The sequence below is a fragment of the Oncorhynchus gorbuscha genome, linkage group LG16 (genome assembly GCF_021184085.1).
Source record: "Oncorhynchus gorbuscha isolate QuinsamMale2020 ecotype Even-year linkage group LG16, OgorEven_v1.0, whole genome shotgun sequence".
NCBI classification, from domain to species: Eukaryota; Metazoa; Chordata; class Actinopteri; order Salmoniformes; family Salmonidae; genus Oncorhynchus; species Oncorhynchus gorbuscha.
The window spans coordinates 95,997,217-96,020,946 of record NC_060188.1 but is presented as its reverse complement, the minus strand read 5'-3'; the positions used below and the strand labels follow the sequence as shown (position 1 = coordinate 96,020,946).

At 45.4% G+C, this 23,730-nt stretch overlaps 1 protein-coding gene across 1 annotated transcript in view; it reads right to left on the bottom strand.

Moving 5' to 3' along the window:
- Positions 1-614: 614 nt before the first annotated feature.
- Positions 615-23,730, bottom strand: part of LOC124000381 (ceramide glucosyltransferase) — a 35,590-nt gene continuing 12,474 nt past the window's right edge. The window contains exons 3-9 of the mRNA XM_046306700.1: positions 14,836-14,938; positions 11,969-12,070; positions 11,375-11,487; positions 6,565-6,743; positions 3,284-3,370; positions 1,584-1,770; positions 615-1,239 (exon numbers count right to left, since the gene is read on the bottom strand). Coding sequence (XP_046162656.1) covers positions 1,069-1,239; positions 1,584-1,770; positions 3,284-3,370; positions 6,565-6,743; positions 11,375-11,487; positions 11,969-12,070; positions 14,836-14,938 — 942 coding nt within the window. The 3' untranslated portion in view covers positions 615-1,068. The remainder of the gene's footprint in view (positions 1,240-1,583; positions 1,771-3,283; positions 3,371-6,564; positions 6,744-11,374; positions 11,488-11,968; positions 12,071-14,835; positions 14,939-23,730) is intronic.

Genomic DNA, 23,730 nt, shown 5'->3' with positions numbered 1-23,730 from the left:
CCTAGCCGTCACGCCCACAGCGGGTAGTTTCCTCCTAGCCGTCACGCCCACAGCGGGTAGTTTCCTCCTAGCCGTCACGCCCACAGCGGGTAGTTTCCTCCTAGCCGTCACGCCCACAGCGGGTAGTTTCCTCCTAGCCGTCACGCCCACAGCGGGTAGTTTCCTCCTAGCCGTCACGCCCACAGCGGGTAGTTTCCTTCTAGCAGTCACGCCCACAGCGGGTAGTTTCCTTCTAGCAGTCACGCCCACAGCGGGTAGTTTCCTTCTAGCAGTCACGCCCACAGCGGGTAGTTTCCTTCTAGCCGTCACACCCACAGCGGGTAGTTTCCTCCTAGCCGTCACACCCACAGCGGGTAGTTTCCTTCTAGCCGTCACACCCACAGCGGGTAGTTTCCTCCTAGCAGTCACGCCCACAGCGGGTAGTTTCCTCCTAGCAGTCACGCCCACAGCGGGTAGTTTCCTCCTAGCCGTCACGCCCACAGCGGGTAGTTTCCTCCTAGCCGTCACGCCCACAGCGGGTAGTTTCCTCCTAGCCGTCACGCCCACAGCGGGTAGTTTCCTTCTAGCAGTCACGCCCACAGCGGGTAGTTTCCTTCTAGCAGTCACGCCCACGGCGGGTAGTTTCCTTCTAGCAGTCACACCCACAGCGGGTAGTTTCCTTCTAGCAGTCACACCCACAGCGGGTAGTTTCCTTCTAGCCGTCACGCCCACGGCGGGTAGTTTCCTTCTAGCAGTCACACCCACAGCGGGTAGTTTCCTCTAGCAGTCACACCCACAGCGGGTAGTTTATTTTCTTCCACTCAATGTTGCCATCTCTCTCTGGCCGTATACCAAACGACACCCTATTCCCTATATAGTGCACTACATTAAACCAGAGCCCTATGGAACCCTATTCCCTATATAGTGCACTACCTTAAACCAGAGCAGAAAAATATGGGCAAGTGTGGGCCCTGGTCAAAAGTAGTTGACTATATAGGGATGCTGATCAGTCTGTGTCTGTTATTGTCTCTGGCCCCTGGGGGTGATAGGACTCGGGTTGTGTCCCTGTAGGTGGACTTAAGCCGGTAGCTATACATCCAGGATCTCCTCGGCCGTACCCCCACATCGTAACCTGTAGCGCCCCGTTCGCCAGCTGATGGTGGGGTCCCACAGGGCCGACAGGAAGATCTGGATGGTCATGGACTCTCTGATGAACCAGGCTACAGCGTAGTCCAGTTTGGAGAAGGCTGGCGCACCGCCCTGTAGGGAGAGAAGGAAAAACATACTCCGTTGGTTTCTTCCACACAATTTATTCTGAACTTTTCCACGAGCGGTGGTTATCAGTTTTTACGTCCCAGACATAACATTAACAGCAGACAACCTGGTAACTTGGATGTAGTCAGAGATGATCCCCACCAGACAGTGTGTGTGTGTGTGTGTGTGTGTGTGTGTGTGTGTGTGTGTACCTGAACTCCTCGGAGCTGGATGTAGTCAGAGATGAACCACGCCAGACAGTGTGTGTGTGTGTGTGTGTGTGTGTGTGTGTGTGTGTGTGTGTGTGTGTGTGTGTGTGTGTGTGTGTGTGTGTGTGTGTGTGTGTGTACCTGAACTCCTCGGAGCTGGATGTAATCAGAGATGAACCACGCCAGACAGTGGCACATGAAGAAGACCATAATATCCCAGTGGAAGACGTGATGCGCAGCCCAGCCAATGATCAGGCTGGCTACGAAACACTCTGAGATGGGCTCACAGATGGTGGCGGGGAGCATGTTGATACGAAGCTTGGCCCACCTGAGAGGGGAGGAACAGACCACAGAATTACAAATCAACGGATGTCCCCATTCAGGTCAATTACGTTATAATGATTGGACTGGCGGCCATTTTGAGTGTCCACATAGCAGTAAAGCAGGAAGTAGTGGACTGGCGGCCATTTTGAGTGTCCACATAGCAGTAAAGCAGGAAGTAGCAGACTGGCGGCCATTTTGAGTGTCCACATAGCAGTAAAGCAGGAAGTAGCGGACTGGCGGCCATTTTGAGTGTCCACATAGCAGTAAAGCAGAAAGTAGTGGACTGGCGGCCATTTTGAGTGTCCACATGGCAGTAAAGCAGGAAGTAGTGGACTGGCGGCCATTTTGAGTGTCCACATAGCAGTAAAGCAGGAAGTAGTGGACTGGCGGCCATTTTGAGTGTCCACATAGCAGTAAAGCAGGAAGTAGTGGACTGGCGGCCATTTTGAGTGTCCGAGTAGCAGTAAAGCAGGAAGTAGTGGACTGGCGGCCATTTTGAGTGTCCGCGTAGCAGTAAAGCAGGAAGTAGTGGACTGGCGGCCATTTTGAGTGTCCGCGTAGCAGTAAAGCAGGAAGTAGTGGACTGGCGGCCATTTTGAGTGTCCGCGTAGCAGTAAAGCAGGAAGTAGTGGACTGGCGGCCATTTTGAGTGTCCGCGTAGCAGTAAAGCAGGAAGTAGTGGACTGGCGGCCATTTTGAGTGTCCGCGTAGCAGTAAAGCAGGAAGTAGTGGACTGGCGGCCATTTTGAGTGTCCGCATAGCAGTAAAGCAGGAAGTAGTGGACTGGCGGCCATTTTGAGTGTCCGCATAGCAGTAAAGCAGGAAGTAGTGGACTGGCGGCCATTTTGAGTGTCCGCATAGCAGTGAAGCAGGAAGTAGTGGACTGGCGGCCATTTTGAGTGTCCGCATAGCAGTAAAGCAGGAAGTGGTGGACTGGCGGCCATTTTGAGTGTCCGCATAGCAGTAAAGCAGGAAGTAGTGGACTGGCGGCCATTTTGAGTGTCCGCATAGCAGTAAAGCAGGAAGTAGTGGACTGGCGGCCATTTTGAGTGTCCGCATAGCAGTAAAGCAGGCAGTAAAAAAACATTATGGTTCTATGGATGAGATACCCCTTAGAGTAATCTATAGACACATCTACGTAACTTTAGCCTATATCACAGTATGTCTTATCACACTATACACAAGTGAAAAATATATTTGATCTCTTTTTTTTTTTAATGAATTACATTGATCAGAGTCGGTAGATCTGAAGCAATCTGAATCCCAACGTGGCAGGCTAGTCGGTGGACTATTGGGAGACTGTAACAGCTAAATTAGCTTTTAGAAATAAAATGCCACATGTTCAAATAATAGTAGGTGTCAAACTCAATTCCCGGAGAGTTGTGTCTACTGTGACCTTAATTGATCAATCAAGTACAAAAAGGGAGGAGAGAAAGAACTCGGTCCCTTGGTCCTCCGGGAATCTGCTCTATAACAGTGGCTGAGTGTGAAAGTCTAAGCCCTGATAGATTGTTTACCTGATCATACGGGACTGGAACTGAGCAACTGAATAGGACCCGGAGTTCTGCATGGCTACCTGCGTTGCCATGGAGAATTTCCATCCCCTGTGAGATAAAAAAGGGAGGGACAAAGGAAACAGTTAGCCCCTTTAGTTAAAAAGGGAAGTTCAGCAACAAATACCTCACGTTGATTTTTAGCTAGCGGTGGCTAAAGTTGGCAGACCTTTGTAGATGGCTGCTTAAAGAAAACCAAGCCACATATTACAGAGCCTCCTTGCCCATAGACTCCTTTCAGGTTGAGGAAATATATCTAACATCAAGTTGTAAAATAGTGAACTTCCCCTTTAAGACCTGGAGTTAAGACCTGGCCAATGGCCGGCAATCCCCATGAAAGCTTTCAATAACACCAAAACACAACCGTATCACTTCCCCTTTAAGAGCTGGAGTTTAGACCTGGCCAATGGTCGGCAATCCAATAAAAGCTTTCAATAACACCAAAACACAACCGTATCAAATCATCGCTGTTTAGTGGATCAACAATAAAAGGGGTTAAAAGATAAAAAAATAAAATGTCAGAGGTTAAAAGGCAAAGATGGGAACCGGGTTCAGAGGTGTCACTACAGACCCTGGTTCGATTCCGGGCTGTATCACAGCGGTCTAAGGCACTGCACCTCGGCGCTAGAGGCGTCACACTACAGACCCTGGTTCGATTCCAGGCTGTATCACAGCGGTCTAAGGCACTGCACCTCAGCGCTAGAGGTGTCACTACAGACCCTGGTTCGATTCCGGGCTGTATCACAGCGGTCTAAGGCACTGCACCTCAGCGCTAGAGGTGTCACTACAGACCCTGGTTCGATTCCGGGCTGTATCACAGCGGTCTAAGGCACTGCACCTCAGCGCTAGAGGTGTCACTACAGACCCTGGTTCGATTCCGGGCTGTATCACAGCGGTCTAAGGCACTGCACCTCAGCGCTAGAGGTGTCACTACAGACCCTGGTTCGATTCCGGGCTGTATCACAGCGGTCTAAGGCACTGCACCTCAGCGCTAGAGGTGTCACACTACAGACCCTGGTTCAATTCCAGGCTGTATCACAGCGGCCTAAGGCACTGCACCTCGGCGCTAGAGGCGTCACACTACAGACCCTGGTTCGATTCCAGGCTGTATCACAGCGGCCTAAGGCACTGCACCTCAGCGCTAGAGGTGTCACTACAGACCCTGGTTCGATTCCGGGCTGTATCACAGCGGTCTAAGGCACTGCACCTCAGCGCTAGAGGCGTCACACTACAGACCCTGGTTCGATTCCAGGTTGTATCACAGCGGTCTAAGGCACTGCACCTCAGCGCTAGAGGCGTCACTACAGACCCTGGTTCGATTCCAGGCTGTATCACAGCGGCCTAAGGCACTGCACCTCAGCACTAGAGGCGTCACTACAGACCCTGGTTGGATTCCAGGCTGTATCACAGCGGTCTAAGGCACTGCACCTCAGCGCTAGAGGCGTCACTACAGACCCTGGTTCGATTCCAGGCTGTATCACAGCGGTCTAAGGCACTGCGCCTCAGCGCTAGAGGCGTCACACTACAGACCCTGGTTCGATTCCAGGCTGTATCACAGCGGTCTAAGGCACTGCACCTCAGCGCTAGAGGCGTCACTACAGACCCTGGTTCGATTCCGGTGTCGGCAGTCATTGTAAATAATAATTTGTTCTTAACGGACTTGCTTAGTCAAATAAAAGGCTAAATACATTATATAATTATTTTACATATTTGAAAAACATTATTATTATTTTTTTTTACATTTTGAGGACTGACCAACACCATCAATAAACAACGGATGTTGAGAGACATTTGTGTCCTTAAACAGCCGAGAACAAAAACACTCTTCCTTGTGTTTCGATGTGAAAAATATGCTAAACTTTATAGCCAACTTAATTTTAAACTTTCCTAAAACAATAATTAGAGCACTAAATGCATCAGGGCATTGCATGCTTAGACTTAGGAGTCCACTCTATGATATATATCTATATATATATATATATATATATCTATATATATATATATATATATCTATATATATATATCTATATCTATATCTATATCTATATCTATCTATATATATATATATATCTATCTATCTATATATCTATCTATATCTATCTATATCTATCTATATCTATCTATATATAATCTATATAATCTATATCTATATATAATCTATATAATCTATATAATATATATAATCTATATATATATATATATATATAATCTATATAATCTATAATCTATATAATCTATATAATATAATCTATATATATCTATATATATCTATATATATCTATATATATAATCTATATAAATATATATATATATAATCTATATCTATATAATCTATATCTATATAATCTATATCTATATATATAATCTATATCTATCTATATAATCTATATAATCTATATATCTATATATCTATATAATCTATATCTATATATCTATATATAATCTATATATATATCTATATAATCTATATCTATATATATCTATATATAATCTATATCTATATCTATATCTATATCTATATCTATATCTATATCTATATCTATATCACACACATTCACACAGTACCAGTCAAAAGTTCGGACACACCTACTCTTTCAAGGATTTTTCTTTGTTTTTACTATTTCCTACAGTATGTAGAATAATAGTGAAGACATCAACACTATGAAATAACACATATGTAGAATATGGTAAAAATAAAGAAAAACCCTTGAATGAGTTAGACTGGTGCTATATAGGGGACGATAGACAAACACAATTTAAAAGAAGTGTCAACATACATTATATGATAAACTAGGCTGTATTGAGTGAAGGGTTAGGGTCAGGGATAGGGTCAGGGTAAGGTTCAACAGGTATAAGGTAAGGGTTAAGGTTAGGGTCAGGGTTAGGGTCAGGGTAAGGTTCAACATGTATAAGGTAAGGTTTGAGGTTAGGGTCAGGGATAGGGTCAGGGTTAGGGTCAGGGGGTAGGAAGGGTTCAACATGTATAAGGTAAGGTTTGAGGTTAGGGTCAGGGATAGGGTCAGGGTTAGGGTCAGGGTAAGGTTCAACATGTATAAGGTAAGGGTTAAGGTTAGGGTTTGGGTCAGGGTAAGGTTCAACATGTATAAGGTAAGGGTTAAGGTTAGGGTCAGGGAGTAAGGGTCAGAACCTCAGGTTAGCTGTAACATGTATGATAAAGGGTTAGGGTCAGATAACCTCAGGTTAGCTGTAACTGTTAGGGTCAGATATGTAAGTAATGTCTGTACCTGTCAGCGATGGCCTTCGCCATAAAGTAGTCCTCAGCGATGTACTGAGCGAAGGTTATGAGCCCTCCAGCCTGGTCCAAGATATCTTTCCTCATCAAACATGACATCCCTGTCACACACTTAATACCCATCACGTTGGCTGAGATGTAGGAGCGTGGGTGGGACGTGCCAAAGTACACCTGTTAGAAAGACAGAGGTAGATTAGTAGGACAGTCTCTAACCTTCGACCCCTTCAATCCCTAGACCCGTGACAGAAAAGTTAGGGGGGGAAACATAATATTGGAATTTCAGAACTTCTGTGTGTGTGTCTGTACGAACCACCCTTAAATATTTTTTTTAATTTTTACCCCTTTTTCTCCCCAATTTCATGGTATCCAATTGTTTTAGTAGCTACCATCTTGTCTCCTCGCTACAACTCCCGTACAGGCTCGGGAGAGACGAAGGTTGAAAGTCATGCGTCCTCCGATACACAACCCAACCAAGCCGCACTGCTTCTTAACACAGCGCGCATCCAACCCGGAAGCCAGCCGCACCAATGTGTCGGAGGAAACACCGCGCACTGCACCCGGCCCGCCATGGGAGTCTCTGGTGCGCGATGAGACAAGGACATCCCTACCGACCAAGCCCTCCCTAACCCGGACGACGCTAGGCCAATAGACCTCCCGGTTACGACAGAGCCTGGGCGCGAACCCAGGGACTCTGATGGCACAGCTGGCGCTGAAGTACAGCACCCTTAACCACTGCACCACCCGGGAGGCCCTCACCCTTAATTTTTAACGCACCAAAACAAAAAAGACTATTTAAGTTTAGGGTTCTTCATCAGTCAGACAAACAGATGGCGAATAAAAACACGTTTTTGTTGTTGTTGGAAAACAGACATTGTTCTTACGGTACAGTCAAAAACTACTTGTAGAGGCGACTATCAGTTAAACAATTTATTTTATATATTTTTAGTACCTTCTCAGATAAGTGATCATAATTCATATAAAATAAAGAGATCATTGTGTTGATATATGCACGTTATAGTATATTACATGGCTATTAATTAGTACTTCTGTGTCTTCACGATAGCAGTCTTAGGACATGTCACAATCAATCCAGGAGCAACATAACATGGAAAGAGGGAGATGCCTAGTCAGCTGTACAATTTAATGTATTCAACTGAAATGTGTCCCCCAACCCCTCAATCAGCAAGGTGCGGGGGCTGCCTTCAATCGACGTCGTCGGTGCCCAAGGAACGGTCGGTTAACCGCCTTGTTCAGGGGCAGAACGACAGATTTTTACTTTGTCAACTTTAACCACAACAATATAATCGATCGGGGAAGGGAATATAATGATTATGTTCAACCCAAGGGCACCACGGTCACTTTGACCACAAGGCATGGATTTATTAAAGGGGGCATCGATACCGTCGGGAAATACGAGGCCTGAATATAGTGGAATATAACAATAGAAATTACAATTGAAATATAACTAATATTTTGTTCCCATACAACTTTACTGTAGCGGGCATGAATGTTTTGTCAGCCGGTGATTTTCAAGCAAGTATCACTGAAATCATCACTGGTCACCGTGATAATGGAACACTGGTCACCGTGATAATGGAACACTGGTCACCGTGATAATGGAACACTGGTCACCGTGATAATGGAACACTGGTCACCGTGATAATGGAACACTGGTCACCGTGATAATGGAACACTGGTCACCGTGATAATGGAACACTGGTCACCGTGATAATGGAACACTGGTCACGTGATAATGGAACACTGGTCACCGTGATAATGGAACACTGGTCACCGTGATAATGGAACACTGGTCACCGTGATAATGGAACACTGGTCACCGTGATAATGGAACACTGGTCACCGTGATAATGGAACACTGGTCACCGTGATAATGGAACACTGGTCACCGTGATAATGGAACACTGGTCACCGTGATAATGGAACACTGGTCACCGTGATAATGGAACACTGGTCACCGTGATAATGGAACACTGGTCACCGTGATAATGGAACACTGGTCACCGTGATAATGGAACACTGGTCACCGTGATAATGGAACACTGGTCACCGTGATAATGGAACACTGGTCACCGTGATAATGGAACACTGGTCACCGTGATAATGGAACACTGGTCACCGTGATAATGGAACACTGGTCACCGTGATAATGGAACACTGGTCACCGTGATAATGGAACACTGGTCACCGTGATAATGGAACACTGGTCACTGTGATAATGGAACACTGGTCACTGTGATAATGGAACACTGGTCACCGTGATAATGGAACACTGGTCACTGTGATAATGGAACACTGGTCACCGTGATAATGGAACACTGGTCACTGTGATAATGGAACACTGGTCACCGTGATAATGGAACACTGGTCACCGTGATAATGGAACACTGGTCACCGTGATAATGGAACACTGGTCACTGTGATAATGTTTACATACGGTTTTACTCATCTCATATGCATGTTCTGTATTCTATTCTCCTCCTATATTTTAGTCAATGCCACATCAGTATTGATCGTTCCTAATATTTATATAATTTTTTAATTCCATTCTTTTACTTTTAGATTTTAAATAAAAATCTGAGTGAAATGTTGACTTGCGAGTCCTTAACCAACAATGCAGTTAAGAGGCAATGTGGAGGTTATATACAGAGTCAATGTGGAGGTTATATACAGAGTCAATGTGGAGGTTATATACAGAGTCAATGTGGAGGTTATATACAGAGTCAATGTGGAGGCTATATACAGAGTCAATGTGGAGGCTATATAGAGAGTCAATGTGGAGGCTATATACAGAGTCAATGTGGAGGCTATATACAGAGTCAATGTGGAGGCTATATACAGAGTCAATGTGGAGGCTATATACAGAGTCAATGTGGAGGCTATATACAGAGTCAATGTGGAGGCTATATACAGAGTCAATGTGGAGGCTATATACAGAGTCAATGTGGAGGCTATATACAGAGGCAATGTGGAGGCTATATACAGAGGCAATGTGGAGGTTATATACAGAGTCAATGTGGAGGTTATATACAGAGTCAATGTGGAGGTTATATACAGAGGCAATGTGGAGGCTATATACAGAGGCAATGTGGAGGTTATATACAGAGTCAATGTGGAGGTTATATACAGAGTCAATGTGGAGGTTATATACAGAGTCAATGTGGAGGCTATATACAGAGTCAATGTGGAGGCTATATACAGAGTCAATGTGGAGGCTATATACAGAGTCAATGTGGAGGCTATATACAGAGTCAATGTGGAGGTTATATACAGAGTCAATGTGGAGGCTATATACAGAGTCAATGTGGAGGCTATATACAGAGTCAATGTGGAGGCTATATACAGAGTCAATGTGGAGGCTATATACAGAGTCAATGTGGAGGTTATATACAGAGTCAATGTGGAGGTTATATACAGAGTCACAGAGTCAATGTGGAGGCTATATACAGAGTCAATGTATACAGAGTATGTGCAGGCTATATACAGAGTCAATGTGGAGGCTATATCAATACAGAGTCAATGTGGAGGCAGAGTCAATGTGGAGGTTATATACAGGAGGTTATATACAGAGTCAATGTGGAGGTTATAGTCAATGTGGAGGTTATATACAGGGCATTACGGTACAGAGTCAATGTGGAGGTTATATACAGGGGGTACCGGTACAGAGTCAATGTGGAGGCTATATACAGGGTATTACGGTACAGAGTCAATGTGGAGGTTATATACAGGGCATTACGGTACAGAGTCAATGTGGAGGTTATATCGGTACAGAGTCAATGTGGAGGTTATAACAGGGACTACAGAGTCATGTGGAGCAGAGTGTGGAGGTTATATACAGGGTATTGACAGAGTCAATGTGGAGGCTATATACATTCTTATCTAGATCAATGGTAGTGTTTTATTTACAGAGTCAATGTGGAGGCTATTACAGGGTGTTAACAGAGTCAATGTGGAGGCTAATTTATTCGGTACAGAGTCAATGTGGAGGCTAGACATTTTGTGGAGGCTATATACAGGGTGTTACGGTACAGAGTCAATGTGCGGGGAACAGGTTAGTCCAGATAATGTGAAAGACTCACAGCTGTTTTCTAATGTATTGACACAGGGGTTGAATTCTTATCTAATCAAGGTAGTGTTTTATTTTCCATTAATTTAAAAATAAATGTTCTAATTTATCTTCCACTTAGACATTTTGTGTAGATCGTTTACAAAAAAAACAAATTAAATCCATTTTAGTCCCACAACCTAACAACAAAATGTGGAATAAGTAAAAAAAAGTGTGAATGCAAATGACTGCTGTCCACACACACACACACACACACACACACACACACACACACACGCACACGCACACGCACACACACACACACACACACACACACGATTTGGTAACTTGCTGTTTGGAGAGTCAATATTCCAAAACGGATTTGAAAAACAAGTGATTTGAGCATTAAAGCCTGTAGTGTGAACACGGCTTCAGAACTCTGAGGGTTAAGTCATATAGATCTAGTAGAGCACCAGACTAGTGGTCTGTCTCTGTCTGGAAGAATGCTACCGTCTACCGGCTCCCCAGGCTACCGGCCCCCCAGGCCCCTCAGGCTACCGGCTCCCCAGGCTACCGGCTCACCAAGCCCCTCAGGCTACCGGCTCCCCAGGCCCCTCAGGCTACCGGCTCCCCAGGCTACCGGCTCCCCAGGCCCCCCAGGCTACCGGCTCCCCAGGCCCCCCAGGCTACCGGCTCCCCAGTCTCTGAACTGAGAGCCTCTGTCTGTAAGGATGCCCACCTGCTCCAGTGTTGCAGCGAAGCCCTGTCTGTCGGCCACGTAGGGAAGGCCATGAACCAACCCCACCTTCTCAGTCATCTGATTGGCCATATCGGTCAGAGTGTCCGGTTTCACTGGGGAGGAACAGGAACAAAATTAATCTATCAATGTATATAGAAAGCCCATTGTTCATTTTATTTGAATTAAAATCAGCAGTTTACAGATCAGGCAATGAGATCTAAACAACCTTTTTATCCAACTACAGTACTTGAATATAGGTGAATAAAATAAACGTTGATAGCTTTACATACAAACATAAAGGTCTGGTTTATCTAGGTTCAGTTTATTTGTTCAAGGTTCAAAACTAGAACACATAAGATAGTCTCTGTATTATCCAACGGGTGTGAGTCAGTGATAAGAACGAAAACAGAGACCGCTGACTGATTTGTAACAGTGCAGCTGATTCATTCTGTTACAATTCAAAAATCGGAGTAAGGAAACGTCCCCAAATGCCACCACAATCCCTAGGTAGTGCACTACTCTTGACCAGGGCAGTGCACAACGTAGGGAATAAAAAGGTGCCCTTTGGGATACAAGCTAAGTGAAGTTTCCTACCTCGTATTCCGCTGTCGCAGATCCACACGAGGTCATACTTGGCCCCTTCATAACCCGGCATCAGGTTATTTATCTTGGGGTTGATGCCGACCTTCTTTCCTCCTGCAACAGAACATTTGTTCAGTGACTTGACGTGCACTAGGACCGTCACCAAGACTGTGTTGTAAAAACCAAGAGATTCTCTTCAACCTTTACAGACGGTTTCACTTCCCTTCAGCCCTCTCATTCAGCAGGGAGGCCATTTTGTGCGTGGCCTTATATGGGACTCGCAGGTCACGGCAGGTAATGACACAGCCTGGGATCTTCCCAATTCATTACATTTTAATCTCGAAGACAACCAATACATACATTTACTCAATGAAAATGTTTTTTTTGTTAAATGATCTGTCTCAATAAAGTTTGAATATTGCCCAATCAAAATAAATCAGAAGTTCATTCTGCCGCCCAAAACCTAAATGTGAACGTTTTTGTTGTATTTTTTGGCGACTGCGGAGGAAATAAACTTCATGAGGAGGAAGGACGTCTGACATTTGCATCACTTCTTTATTTTTGGGGGATGACGAAAGTGGACATTTTTGACAGATTTAAAACCTACAAAATGCCTTCCAGTCAGAATCTGTGATCTGTAGTCATTATTCTGATCTGTGACCCCGACGATACAGACAGCATCTCGGTGTCATTTTACTCTTTATATTGTGCTGTAAAATAAGGTCCTTATTGTCTAGATTCTGAAATACAATGTTTCACATTCATTTATTTAAAAATGAGAAATATTCTCTCAAAAGTCAAAACTTTTTTTGATAATAAAATGTTTATTTTTATTTTTAGACATATCGTTTGGAACAATATAATCTTCAAAACACGTCCCCTTTCCCCGAGTGGCTCTCTGGTACTGTTAATGATAAGACCCATTTTATACATAGAAAATGACATCATAGGTCATTCCAGTTCCTTTTGAATCCAATCATTCAGCCCAGCTCTGAGATATTAATAACAATATAGGATTTTTTTTTTAAATATAAGCTCCATGTTTTACAGAACAGTATAAGTAGTATAATGACAGAAATATATGGACACTCCTTCAAATGAGTGGATTCAGCTATTTCAGCCACACCTGTAGCTGACAGGTATATCAAACCACCATGCAATCTCCGTAGACAAACATTGGCAGTAGAGTGACCTTATTGAAGACCTCAGTAACTTTCAACGTGGCACCGTCATAGGATGCCAACTTTCCAACAAGTCAGTTTGTCAAATCCACGCTTTGCTAGAGCTGCCCCCGGTCAACTAGTAAGTGCTGTTATTGTGAAGTGGAAACGTCTAGGAGCAACAACGGCCCAGCCACGCAGTGGTAGGCCACACAAGCTCACAGAATGGGTTTCCATGGCCGAGCAACCGCACACAAGCCTAAGATCACAATAAGCAATGCCAAGAGTCGGCTGGAGTGGTGACTAATGCTGGCAGTCCGACAGACAAATCTGTGTTTGGCGGATGCCAGGAGAACACGACCTGCCCGAATTCATAGACCCAACTGTAAAGTTTGGTGGAGGAATAATGTTGTTTTTCATGGTTTGTGCCCCTTAGTTCCAGTGAAGGGAAATCTTAATGCTACAACATAAAATGACATTCTAGAAGATTCTGTGCTTCCAACTTTGTGGCAACAGTTTGGGGAAGGCTCTTTCCTGTTTCAGCATGACAATGCCCACGTGCACAAAGCGAGGTCCATACAGAAATGTTTTGTCCAGATTGGTGTGGAAGAACTTGGCTGATCTGCACAGAGCCCTGACTTAAACCCCATCAAACACTTTTGGGTTGTATTGGACCGCCGACTGAGTGCCAGGCCTAATCGCCCAACATCAGTGACCACTTCACTAATTCGTGGCTGAATGGAAGCAAGTCCCAGCAGCAATGTTCCAACATCTAGTGGAAAGCCTTGAGTGGATAGCAGCAATGTTCCAACATCTAGTGTAAAGCCTTCCCAGAAGAGTGGAGGCTGTTATAGCAGCAATGTTCCAACATCTAGTGGAAAGCCTTCCCAGAAGAGTGGAGGCTGTTATAGCAGCAATGTTCCAACATCTAGTGTAAAGCCTTCCCAGAAGAGTGGAGGCTGTTATAGCAGCAATGTTCCAACATCTAGTGTAAAGCCTTCCCAGAAGAGTGGAGGCTGTTATAGAAAGCCTTCCCAGAAGAGTGGAGGTGTTATAGCAGCAATGTTCCAACATCTAGTGGAAAGCCTTCCCAGAAGAGGGAGGCTGTTATAGCAGCAATGTTCCAACATCTAGTGGAAACTTCCCAGAAGAGTGGAGGCTGTTATAGCAGCAATGTTCCAACAATGGAAAGCCTTCCCAGAAGAGTGCAGGCTGTTATAGCAGCAAAATGAGACCAACTCCATATTAATGCCCATGTTTGATGATGAACAGGTGTCCACATACTTTTGGTCAAGCAGTATTGGTGAGTGTACATACTTTGCTGTCAGTGTAATGTAGGGTTCAGAGGTCAGAAAAAAGGGCCATAAAAATGTCCACTTTCAAAATGATTTTAAAATAAATACGTGACAAAAATGTAACATGCATGTCAAAACGTCCTTCCTCCCGATTAAATTTATATGTGAGAATTGCCAGAACAATCTTAGATGGCAAAAATACATGTTCCGTCCATCCACGCTCAAAAAGGAATTGGCCAACTGTGTACTGTTGTTTAGTCCGGCTCTTTGTGTACCGACAGGCCACCGTACTGAGCATTGACACGTCTCCCTACTTACAACTACAAATATTAACATATTTATTAGACAGATCTTAGAATTGCAGGACATGAGATATGAATATTAATTAACAGGTGTTCAAAGAATTCATCAACCAGACTCTTACCTATAAATAACCGAGCATCAACGTTGGGATATTTTCCTAGAAGCTTTTTACAAACGTCAATGGCTGGGTCGTCATGGTCCTGTACACAGAGTAGGATCTCAAACTGGGCAGAGAGAGAGAGAGACAGACAGACAAAACGTTAGTTCAATACTGTAGAGAAACTGTAGAGAAAGATAGATATGTAAGTTCTGCTCAATACTGTAGAGAGGAAGTTCAAGCCACGAGCATTTATTCAATTCATTTGTTTAACTTCAACAGTGTTCCACTCTGACCCCTCCAACTGTGTTCTACTGGCCCTCTGACCCCTCCAGCTGTGTTCTACTGGCCCTCTGACCCCTCCAACTGTGTTCCACTCTGACCCCTCCAACTGTGTTCCACTCTGACCCCTCCAACTGTGTTTCTGACCCCTCCAGCTGTGTTCCCTCTGACCCCTCCAGCTGTGTTCCACTCTGACCCCTCCAGCTGTGGTTCTCCAGCTGTGGTCCCTCTGACCCCTCCAGCTGTGGTCCACTCTGACCCCTCCAGCTGTGGTCCACTCTGACCCCTCCAGCTGTGGTCCACTCTGACCCCTCCAGCTGTGGTCCACTCTGACCCCTCCCTCCACCCCTCCAACTGTGGTCCACTCTGACCCCTCCAGCTGTGGTCCACTCTGACCCCTCCAGCTGACCCCCAACCCAACAGTCCAACCGGTCCACTCTGACCCCTCCAGCTGTGTTCCACTCTGACCCCTCCAACTGTGTTCCACTCTGACCCCTCCAACTGTGTTCCACGGGGCCCTCTGACCCCTCCAACTGTGTTCCACTCTGACCCCTCCAACTGTGTTCCACCGGGTTCTAACCCCTCCAGCTGACCCCTCCAACTGGTCCAACTGGGTTCTACAACCCCTCCAACCGGGCTGTGGTCCAACCGGGTTCCACTCTGACCCCTCCAAGTTCCACTCTCACCCCTCCAACTGGGTCCACCCCTCCAACTGGGACCCCTCCAACTGGGTTCTACACTCACCCCTCCAACCGGGTTCTACTCTGACCCCTCCAGCTGACCCCTCCAACCGGGTTCCACTCTGACCCCTCCAGCTGTGTTCCAACCGGGTTCTACTGGCCCTCTGACCCCTCCAACCGGGTTCCTGGCTGACCCCTCCAACCGGGTTCCACTCTGACCCCTCCAACTGTGTTCCACTCTGACCCCTCCAACTCTGACCCCTCCAACTGGGTTCTACTCTGACCCCTCCAACTGACCCCTCCAACTGTTCTACTCTGACCCCTCCAACTGGGTTCTACTCCCCTCCAACTGTGTTCCACTCTGACCCCTCCAACTGTGTTCCACTCTGACCCCTCCAACTGTGTTCCACTCTGACCCCTCCAACTGTGTTCCACTCTGACCCCTCCAACTGTGTTCCACTGGCTCTCTGACCATTCTGACCCCTCCAACTGTGTTCCACTGTGGCTGACCCCTCCAACTGTGGACCACCCCTCCAACTGTGTCCACTCTGACCCCTCCAACTGTGGTCCACTCTGACCCCTCCAACTGTGGTCCACTCTGACCCCTCCAACTGTGGTCCCCTCCACTCTGACCCCTCCAACTGTGGTCCACTCTGACCCCTCCAGCTGTGGTCCACTCTGACCCCTCCAGCTGTGGTCCACTCTGACCCCTCCAACCGGGTTCTCCAACCGTGGTCCACTCTGACCCCTCCAACTGGGTTCTACTGGTCCCTCTGACCCCTCCAACTGGGTTCTGACCCCTCCAACTCTGACCCCTCCAACTGGGTTCTACTCTGACCCCTCCAACCGGGACCCCTGACCCCTCCAACTGGGTTCTACTGGCCCTCTGACCCCTCCAACTGGGTTCTACTCTGACCCCTCCAACTGGGTTCTACTCTGACCCCTCCAACTGGGTTCCACTTCTCCAACCGGGTTCTACTGGCCCTCTGACCCCTCCAACTGGGTTCTGACCCTCTGACCCCTCCAACTGGGTTCTACTCTGACCCCTCCAACTGGGACCCCTCCAACTGGGTTCTACTCTGACCCCTCCAACTGGGTTCTACTCTGACCCCTCCAACTGGGTTCTACTCTGACCCCTCCAACTGGTTCTACTCTGACCCTCCAACTGGGTTCTACTCTGACCCCTCCAAACTGACCCCTCCAACTGGGTTCTACTCTGACCCCTCCAACTGTAAACCCCTCTGACCCCTCCAACTGGGTTCTAGACCCCTCCAACTGGGTATTCTGAATCTGAACTAGTGCTCACTACTGACCCCTCCAACTGGGTTGACCAGGTGCCCTCCAACAGTGCATTCTGACCCCTCCAATAGTGCTCACTACTGTTGACCAGGTGCCCTCCAACTGGGTGCATTCTGAATCCAACTAGTGCTCACTACTGTTCTACTCTGACCCCTTGACCTCCAAGGTGACCCCTCCAACTGGGTTCATTCTGAATCCAACTGGGTGCTCACTACTGACCCCTCCAACTGACCAGGTGCCCTCCAACTGGGTTCATTCTGACCCTCCAACTGGGTGCTCACCCCTACTGTTGACCAGGTGCCTCCAACAGTGACCCCATTCTGACCCCTCCAACTGGGTGCTCACTCCAACTGTTGACCCCTCCAAGGTGCCCTCCAACTGTGTAATTCTGAATAATAGTGCTCACTACTGTTGACCAGGTGCCCTACAGTGCATTCTGAATAATAGTGCTCACTACTGTTGACCAGGTGCCCTACAGTGCATTCTGAATAATAGTGCTCACTACTGTTGACCAGGTGCCCTACAGTGCATTCTGAATAATAGTGCTCACTACTGTTGACCAGGTGCCCTAGTGTATTCTGAATAATAGTGCTCACTACTGTTGACCAGGTGCCCTACAGTGCATTCTGAATAATAGTGCTCACTACTGTTGACCAGGTGCCCTACAGTGCATTCTGAATAATAGTGCTCACTACTGTTGACCAGGTGCCCTACAGTGCATTCTGAATAATAGTGCTCACTACTGTTGACCAGGTGCCCTACAGTGCATTCTGAATAATAGTGCTCACTACTGTTGACCAGGTGCCCTACAGTGCATTCTGAATAATAGTGCTCACTACTGTTGACCAGGTGCCCTACAGTGCATTCTGAATAATAGTGCTCACTACTGTTGACCAGGTGCCCTACAGTGTATTCTGAATAATAGTGCTCACTACTGTTGACCAGGTGCCCTAGTGTATTCTGAATAATAGTGCTCACTACTGTTGACCAGGTGCCCTACAGTGTATTCTGAATAATAGTGCTCACTACTGTTGACCAGGTGCCCTACAGTGCATTCTGAATAATAGTGCTCACTACTGTTGACCAGGTGCCCTACAGTGCATTCTGAATAATAGTGCTCACTACTGTTGACCAGGTGCCCTACAGTGCATTCTGAATAATAGTGCTCACTACTGTTGACCAGGTGCCCTACAGTGTATTCTGAATAATAGTGCTCACTACTGTTGACCAGGTGCCCTACAGTGCATTCTGAATAATAGTGCTCACTACTGTTGACCAGGTGCCCTACAGTGTATTCTGAATAATAGTGCTCACTACTGTTGACCAGGTGCCCTAGTGTATTCTGAATAATAGTGCTCACTACTGTTGACCAGGTGCCCTACAGTGTATTCTGAATAATAGTGCTCACTACTGTTGACCAGGTGCCCTACAGTGCATTCTGAATAATAGTGCTCACTACTGTTGACCAGGTGCCCTACAGTGCATTCTGAATAATAGTGCTCACTACTGTTGACCAGGTGCCCTACAGTGCATTCTGAATAATAGTGCTCACTACTGTTGACCAGGTGCCCTACAGTGCATTCTGAATAATAGTGATCACTACTGTTGACCAGGTGCCCTACAGTGCATTTGGAAACTTTTCAGACCCCTTGGCACATTGTTACCTTATTGTAAAATTGATAAAATAGTTTTTTCACCCCTCAATCTACACACAATACCCTATAATGACAACGCAAAAACTGTTTGTTTTTTTAAAATTACTTTTAGCAACAAAATTAAAAATACTTAAATACGACATTTACATAAGTATTCAGACCCTTTACTCAGCACTTTGTTGAAGCACCTTTGACAACAATTACAGCCTCGAATCTTGGGTATGACGCTACAAGCTTGGCACACCTGCATTTGGGATCTTCTCTGCAGATCCTCTCAAGTTCTGTCAGGTTGAATGGGGAGCGTCGCTGCACAGCCATTTTCAGGTCTCTCCAGAGATGTTCGATGGGGTTAAAGTTCAGGCCACTCAAGGACATTGAGACTTGTCCCAAAGCCACTCTCCTGTGCTGTCTTGGTTCACCGTGGGGATGGTGCCAGGTTTCCTCTTGACGTGACAGTTGACATTCAGGCCAAAGAGTTCAATCTTGGTTTCATCAGAACAGGGAATCATGTTTCTCATGGTCTGAGCGCCCTTTAAGAGTCTTTTGGCAAACTCCAAGCGGGCTGTCATGTGCCTTTTACTGAGGAGTGGCTTCCGTCTGGTCAGTCTACTATAAAAGGCCTGATTGGTGGAGTGCTGCAGATGGTTATCCTTCTGGAATGTCCTCCCATCTCCCTGACCAAGGCCCTTCTCGCCAGATTGCTCAGTTTGGCCAGGCGGCAAAGTCTAGGAAGAGTCTTGGTGGTTCCAAACATTCTTCCACTTAAGCATGATGGAGGCCACTGTTTTCTTGGGGACCTTCAATGCTGCAGACATTTGTTGGTACCCTTCCCCATATCTGTGCCTCGACATAATCCTGTCGTCTCGGAGCTCTACAGACAATTTCTTCTACCTCATGGCTTGGTTTTTGCTCTGACGTGCACTGTGTCAATTGTAGGACATGATATAGACATGTGTGTGCCTTTCCAAAACATGTAAATTCAACCGATTGGACCACAGGTAGACTCCAAGCAAGTTGTAGAAACATTTTAACGTTGATCAACGGAAACAGGACGCACCTGAGCTCAATTTAGAGTCTCATAGCAAAGGGTCTGTTATTTATTTATTTATATAATTTAGCAAACATTTTTTATTATTATATATTTTTTTCTCACTTTGTCATTATGGGGTAATATGTGTAGATTGATGAGGCAACATTTTTTTATTAATCCATTTTAAAATAAGGCTGTAATGTAAAAATAAATGTGGGAACAAGTCAAGGGGTCTGAATACTTTCAGAATGTGATGTGTCTGCCCTTTTAATACTCGTGATGACTGTCGGGCACACGGGGTTTCCGACTGACTGTCGGGCACACGGGGTTTCCGACTGACTGTCGGGCACACGGGGTTTCCGACTGACTGTCGGGCACACGGGGTTTCCGACTGACTGTCGGGCACACGGGGTTTCCGACTGACTGTCGGGCACTGACGGGGGGTTTCCGACTGACTGTCGGGCACACGGGGTTTCCGACTGACTGTCGGGCACACGGGGTTTCCGACTGACTGTCGGGCACACGGGGTTTCCGACTGACTGTCGGGCACACGGGGTTTCCGACTGACTGTCGGGCACACGGGGTTTCCGACTGACTGTCGGGCACACAGGGTTTCCGACTGACTGTCGGGCACGGGTTTCCGTCTTACTGGCACGGGTTTCCGTCTTACTGGCACGGGTTTCCGTCTTACTGGCACGGGTTTCCGTCTTACTGGCACGGGTTTCCGTCTTACTGGCACGGGTTTCTGTCTTACTGGCACGGGTTTCTGTCTTACTGGCACGGGTTTCTGTCTTACTGGCACGGGTTTCTGTCTTACTGGCACGGGTTCCTGTCTTACTGGCACGGGTTCCTGTCTTACTGGCACGGGTTCCTGTCTTACTGGCACGGGTTTCTGTCTTACTGGCACGGGTTTCTGTCTTACTGGCACGGGTTTCTGTCTTACTGGCACGGGTTTCTGTCTTACTGGCACGGGTTTCTGTCTTACTGGCACGGGTTTCTGTCTTACTGGCACGGGTTTCTGTCTTACTGGCACGGGTTTCTGTCTTACTGGTATGGTGTTTCAGTTAGATTATTCATCATGTTTCACAGCCATCACTGAACATGAAAAGATAAGGACATAGTGAACCTGTAGAGACATGTTGGTTACGGCTTGTTGTAATCGAGTATCACCCTAGGAAGGCAAGGCAGGGCGTTTTAAATACCTCTGTCATCCCTAACCTCACGTCCTATGAAGGTAGTGTAACGGCAAAGTCCCTGCATGCATTTAAGACAGTTGTGAAAGGCTATCGCCAGCGTCAATCATCTGGTTTGGTTGGTAACACGCACCGACGTCATGAATATGTTGCTTAATGCTTCCCTTTACAGCATCGTTCAAGAGGAAGCAGGTACTTCTGGCTTGCTACACTAATGCATTACTATGACGTGTCCAACTGTATTGGAACATTATCTATAACAGTAGACTGATTGTTAGTAACTAACAGTGTGGTGGGTAGGCCTGGGCAGTATACCATGTATATACATACACCAGGGTACTTGGAAAGCCACAGGATTATTTTTTCCATACCGTCAAAAACAATTTTAAGTTTCTCAATAAATTGGCATATTTGTAGCTACTTTTTAAAGTTATTGCCTGCAGTCAACTTGTGCAATACGCCGGGAGACAAAGCAGACTGCGTTCTCCATTACGTAATGAAGCTTACCGTAGTTCCTCAGAACAGTTAAGCCAGTCACGTGATTTGTTTGTAAAATAATCACAACAGGAGAAAGCGTGAGTCAGTGAGTTCCGCTTTCTAGATCTATCAGTGAGTCTTAGTTGTAACGGTGCACATGAGATGACTAAGTTACACTTGTACGCAATTCACTACTAAATATTTGCCATGAAGCTGTTTGAGAGAATGCCAAGAGAGTGTGCAAAGCTGTCATCAAGGCAAAAGGGTGGCTACTTTGAAGAACCTCAAATATAAAAAAATATATATATTTTGATTTGTTTAACATTTTTTGGAGTTACTACATGATTCCATGTGTTATTTCATAGTTTTGATGTCTTCACTATTATTCTACAATGTAGAAAATAGTAAAAGAAATAAAGAAAAACCCTTGAATGAGTAGGTGTGTCCAAACTTTTGATTGGGTACTGAATGTCAATATTTATGTTCAGAAATTAGCATGGCATTTAGCCCATTAATTAGCATGGCATTTAGCCCATTAATTAGCATGGCATTTAGCCCATTAATTAGCATGGCATTTAGCCCATTAATTAGCATGGCATTTAGCCCATTAATTAGCATGGCATTTAGCCCATTAATATAATGCCGCTTTGGACCCCCGTCTCAAAAGCACAAAGAGCGTTTGGAATTTTACAGAGAGCTATTAGCCTATTAGTTCAGGGCTAAGCCTACCTCTCGTTGACGTAAGCAGCCGTGTCTCCCATACTGTGCACACACAGTTCTGACAGTTAAGCCCTGTTTACATCTGAGCAGGCCACTGCAGAGCGCCGGACGCAAAACCGCATAAATACATTTGAAAAAATAATGAAAATAGCTTCAAGCGTAAGCTTAAAACGACTAAAAGTATGTAGAAAAGATTATGGATATATACATTTTTTCATAAAATCATTAACTAACAATTACCCGAATAAAAGCTAGACAGTAAGATAATTGAAAATTCCAAAAACAAATGAATTTAGCAGTAATATATATATATATATATTTAATATGTTTGAGCAAAATAACACAGCATTAGCCATGAGAAAAATAAAATATCAGCTCTATGGAGAAATGTGTTGAATTACAGGAAATTGCCTTAAAAATGTTAGTTTCTGTACAGCTATATAAAAATCTCTAAAAGACAGCCGCCTTGCCACACCCATTAATTCACTTCACAGGGGACCATCCGGAGTGATATCGCAGCACCCCCATGCAGCTAAGTTGCGAAACGAACGCTGCATACTTTACATACTTTACATACTTTACAAACATTGCTTTTGTCTTTAATGCAGCCAGAGTCTGTCAATGGAAAAGGAAGTTACCAGACCACACAACAAGATGAAAATGTGTTTTTTGAGCAATAGTTAGTTAGCAACACGTAAACAATTAACCATTCCTATAAGTGAGTACTATTTCAATGCTAAAATAACACACATTGGCTGTTAAAATTTCTTATGGATAGGGGGCAGTATTTTCACATTTGGATGAAAAGCATTCCCAGAGTAAACTGCCTCCTACTCAGTCCCAGATGCTAATATATGCATATTATTAGTAGTATTAGATAGAAAACACTCTGAAGTTTCTAAAACTGTTTGAATGATGTCTGAGTATAACATAACTGATATAGCAGACAAAAGCCTGAGGAAAAGAATCCAACCAGGAAGTGGGTAATCTGAGGTTTGTAGGTTTTCAACTCAGCCCCTATTGAATATACAGTGGGATATGGGCCATCTTGCACTTCTTAAGGCTTCCACTAGATGTCAACAGTCTTTAGAACATTGTTTCAGGCTTTTACTGTGAAGGGGGGCTGAATGAGAGGGGAATGAGTCAGAGGTCTGCCAGCAGCCTCGGTCTCATGATGTGCGGTCATGAGAAAGTTACCTCTCGTTCCATTGCTTTTTCTACAGACAAATATATTCTCCAGTTGGGACATTATTGAACATTTATGATAAAAACATCCTAAAGATTGATTCTATACATCGTTTGATTTGTTTCTACGACCAGTAATATAACTTTTGGGGGATTTGTCCGACATTTCCACTGGACTTGCCTGCGCCTCGTGAGTTTCGATTTGTTTACTAAACGCCCTAACAAAAGTAGGTATTTGAACATACATTATGGACTTTATGGAACAAATCAAACATTTATTGTGGAACTGGGATTCCTGGGAGTGCATTCTGATGAAGATCAAAAGGTAAGTGAATATTCATTTTTGAATTATGTTGACTCCAACATGGTGGATATATTCTTGGGTTGTGTATGTCGTC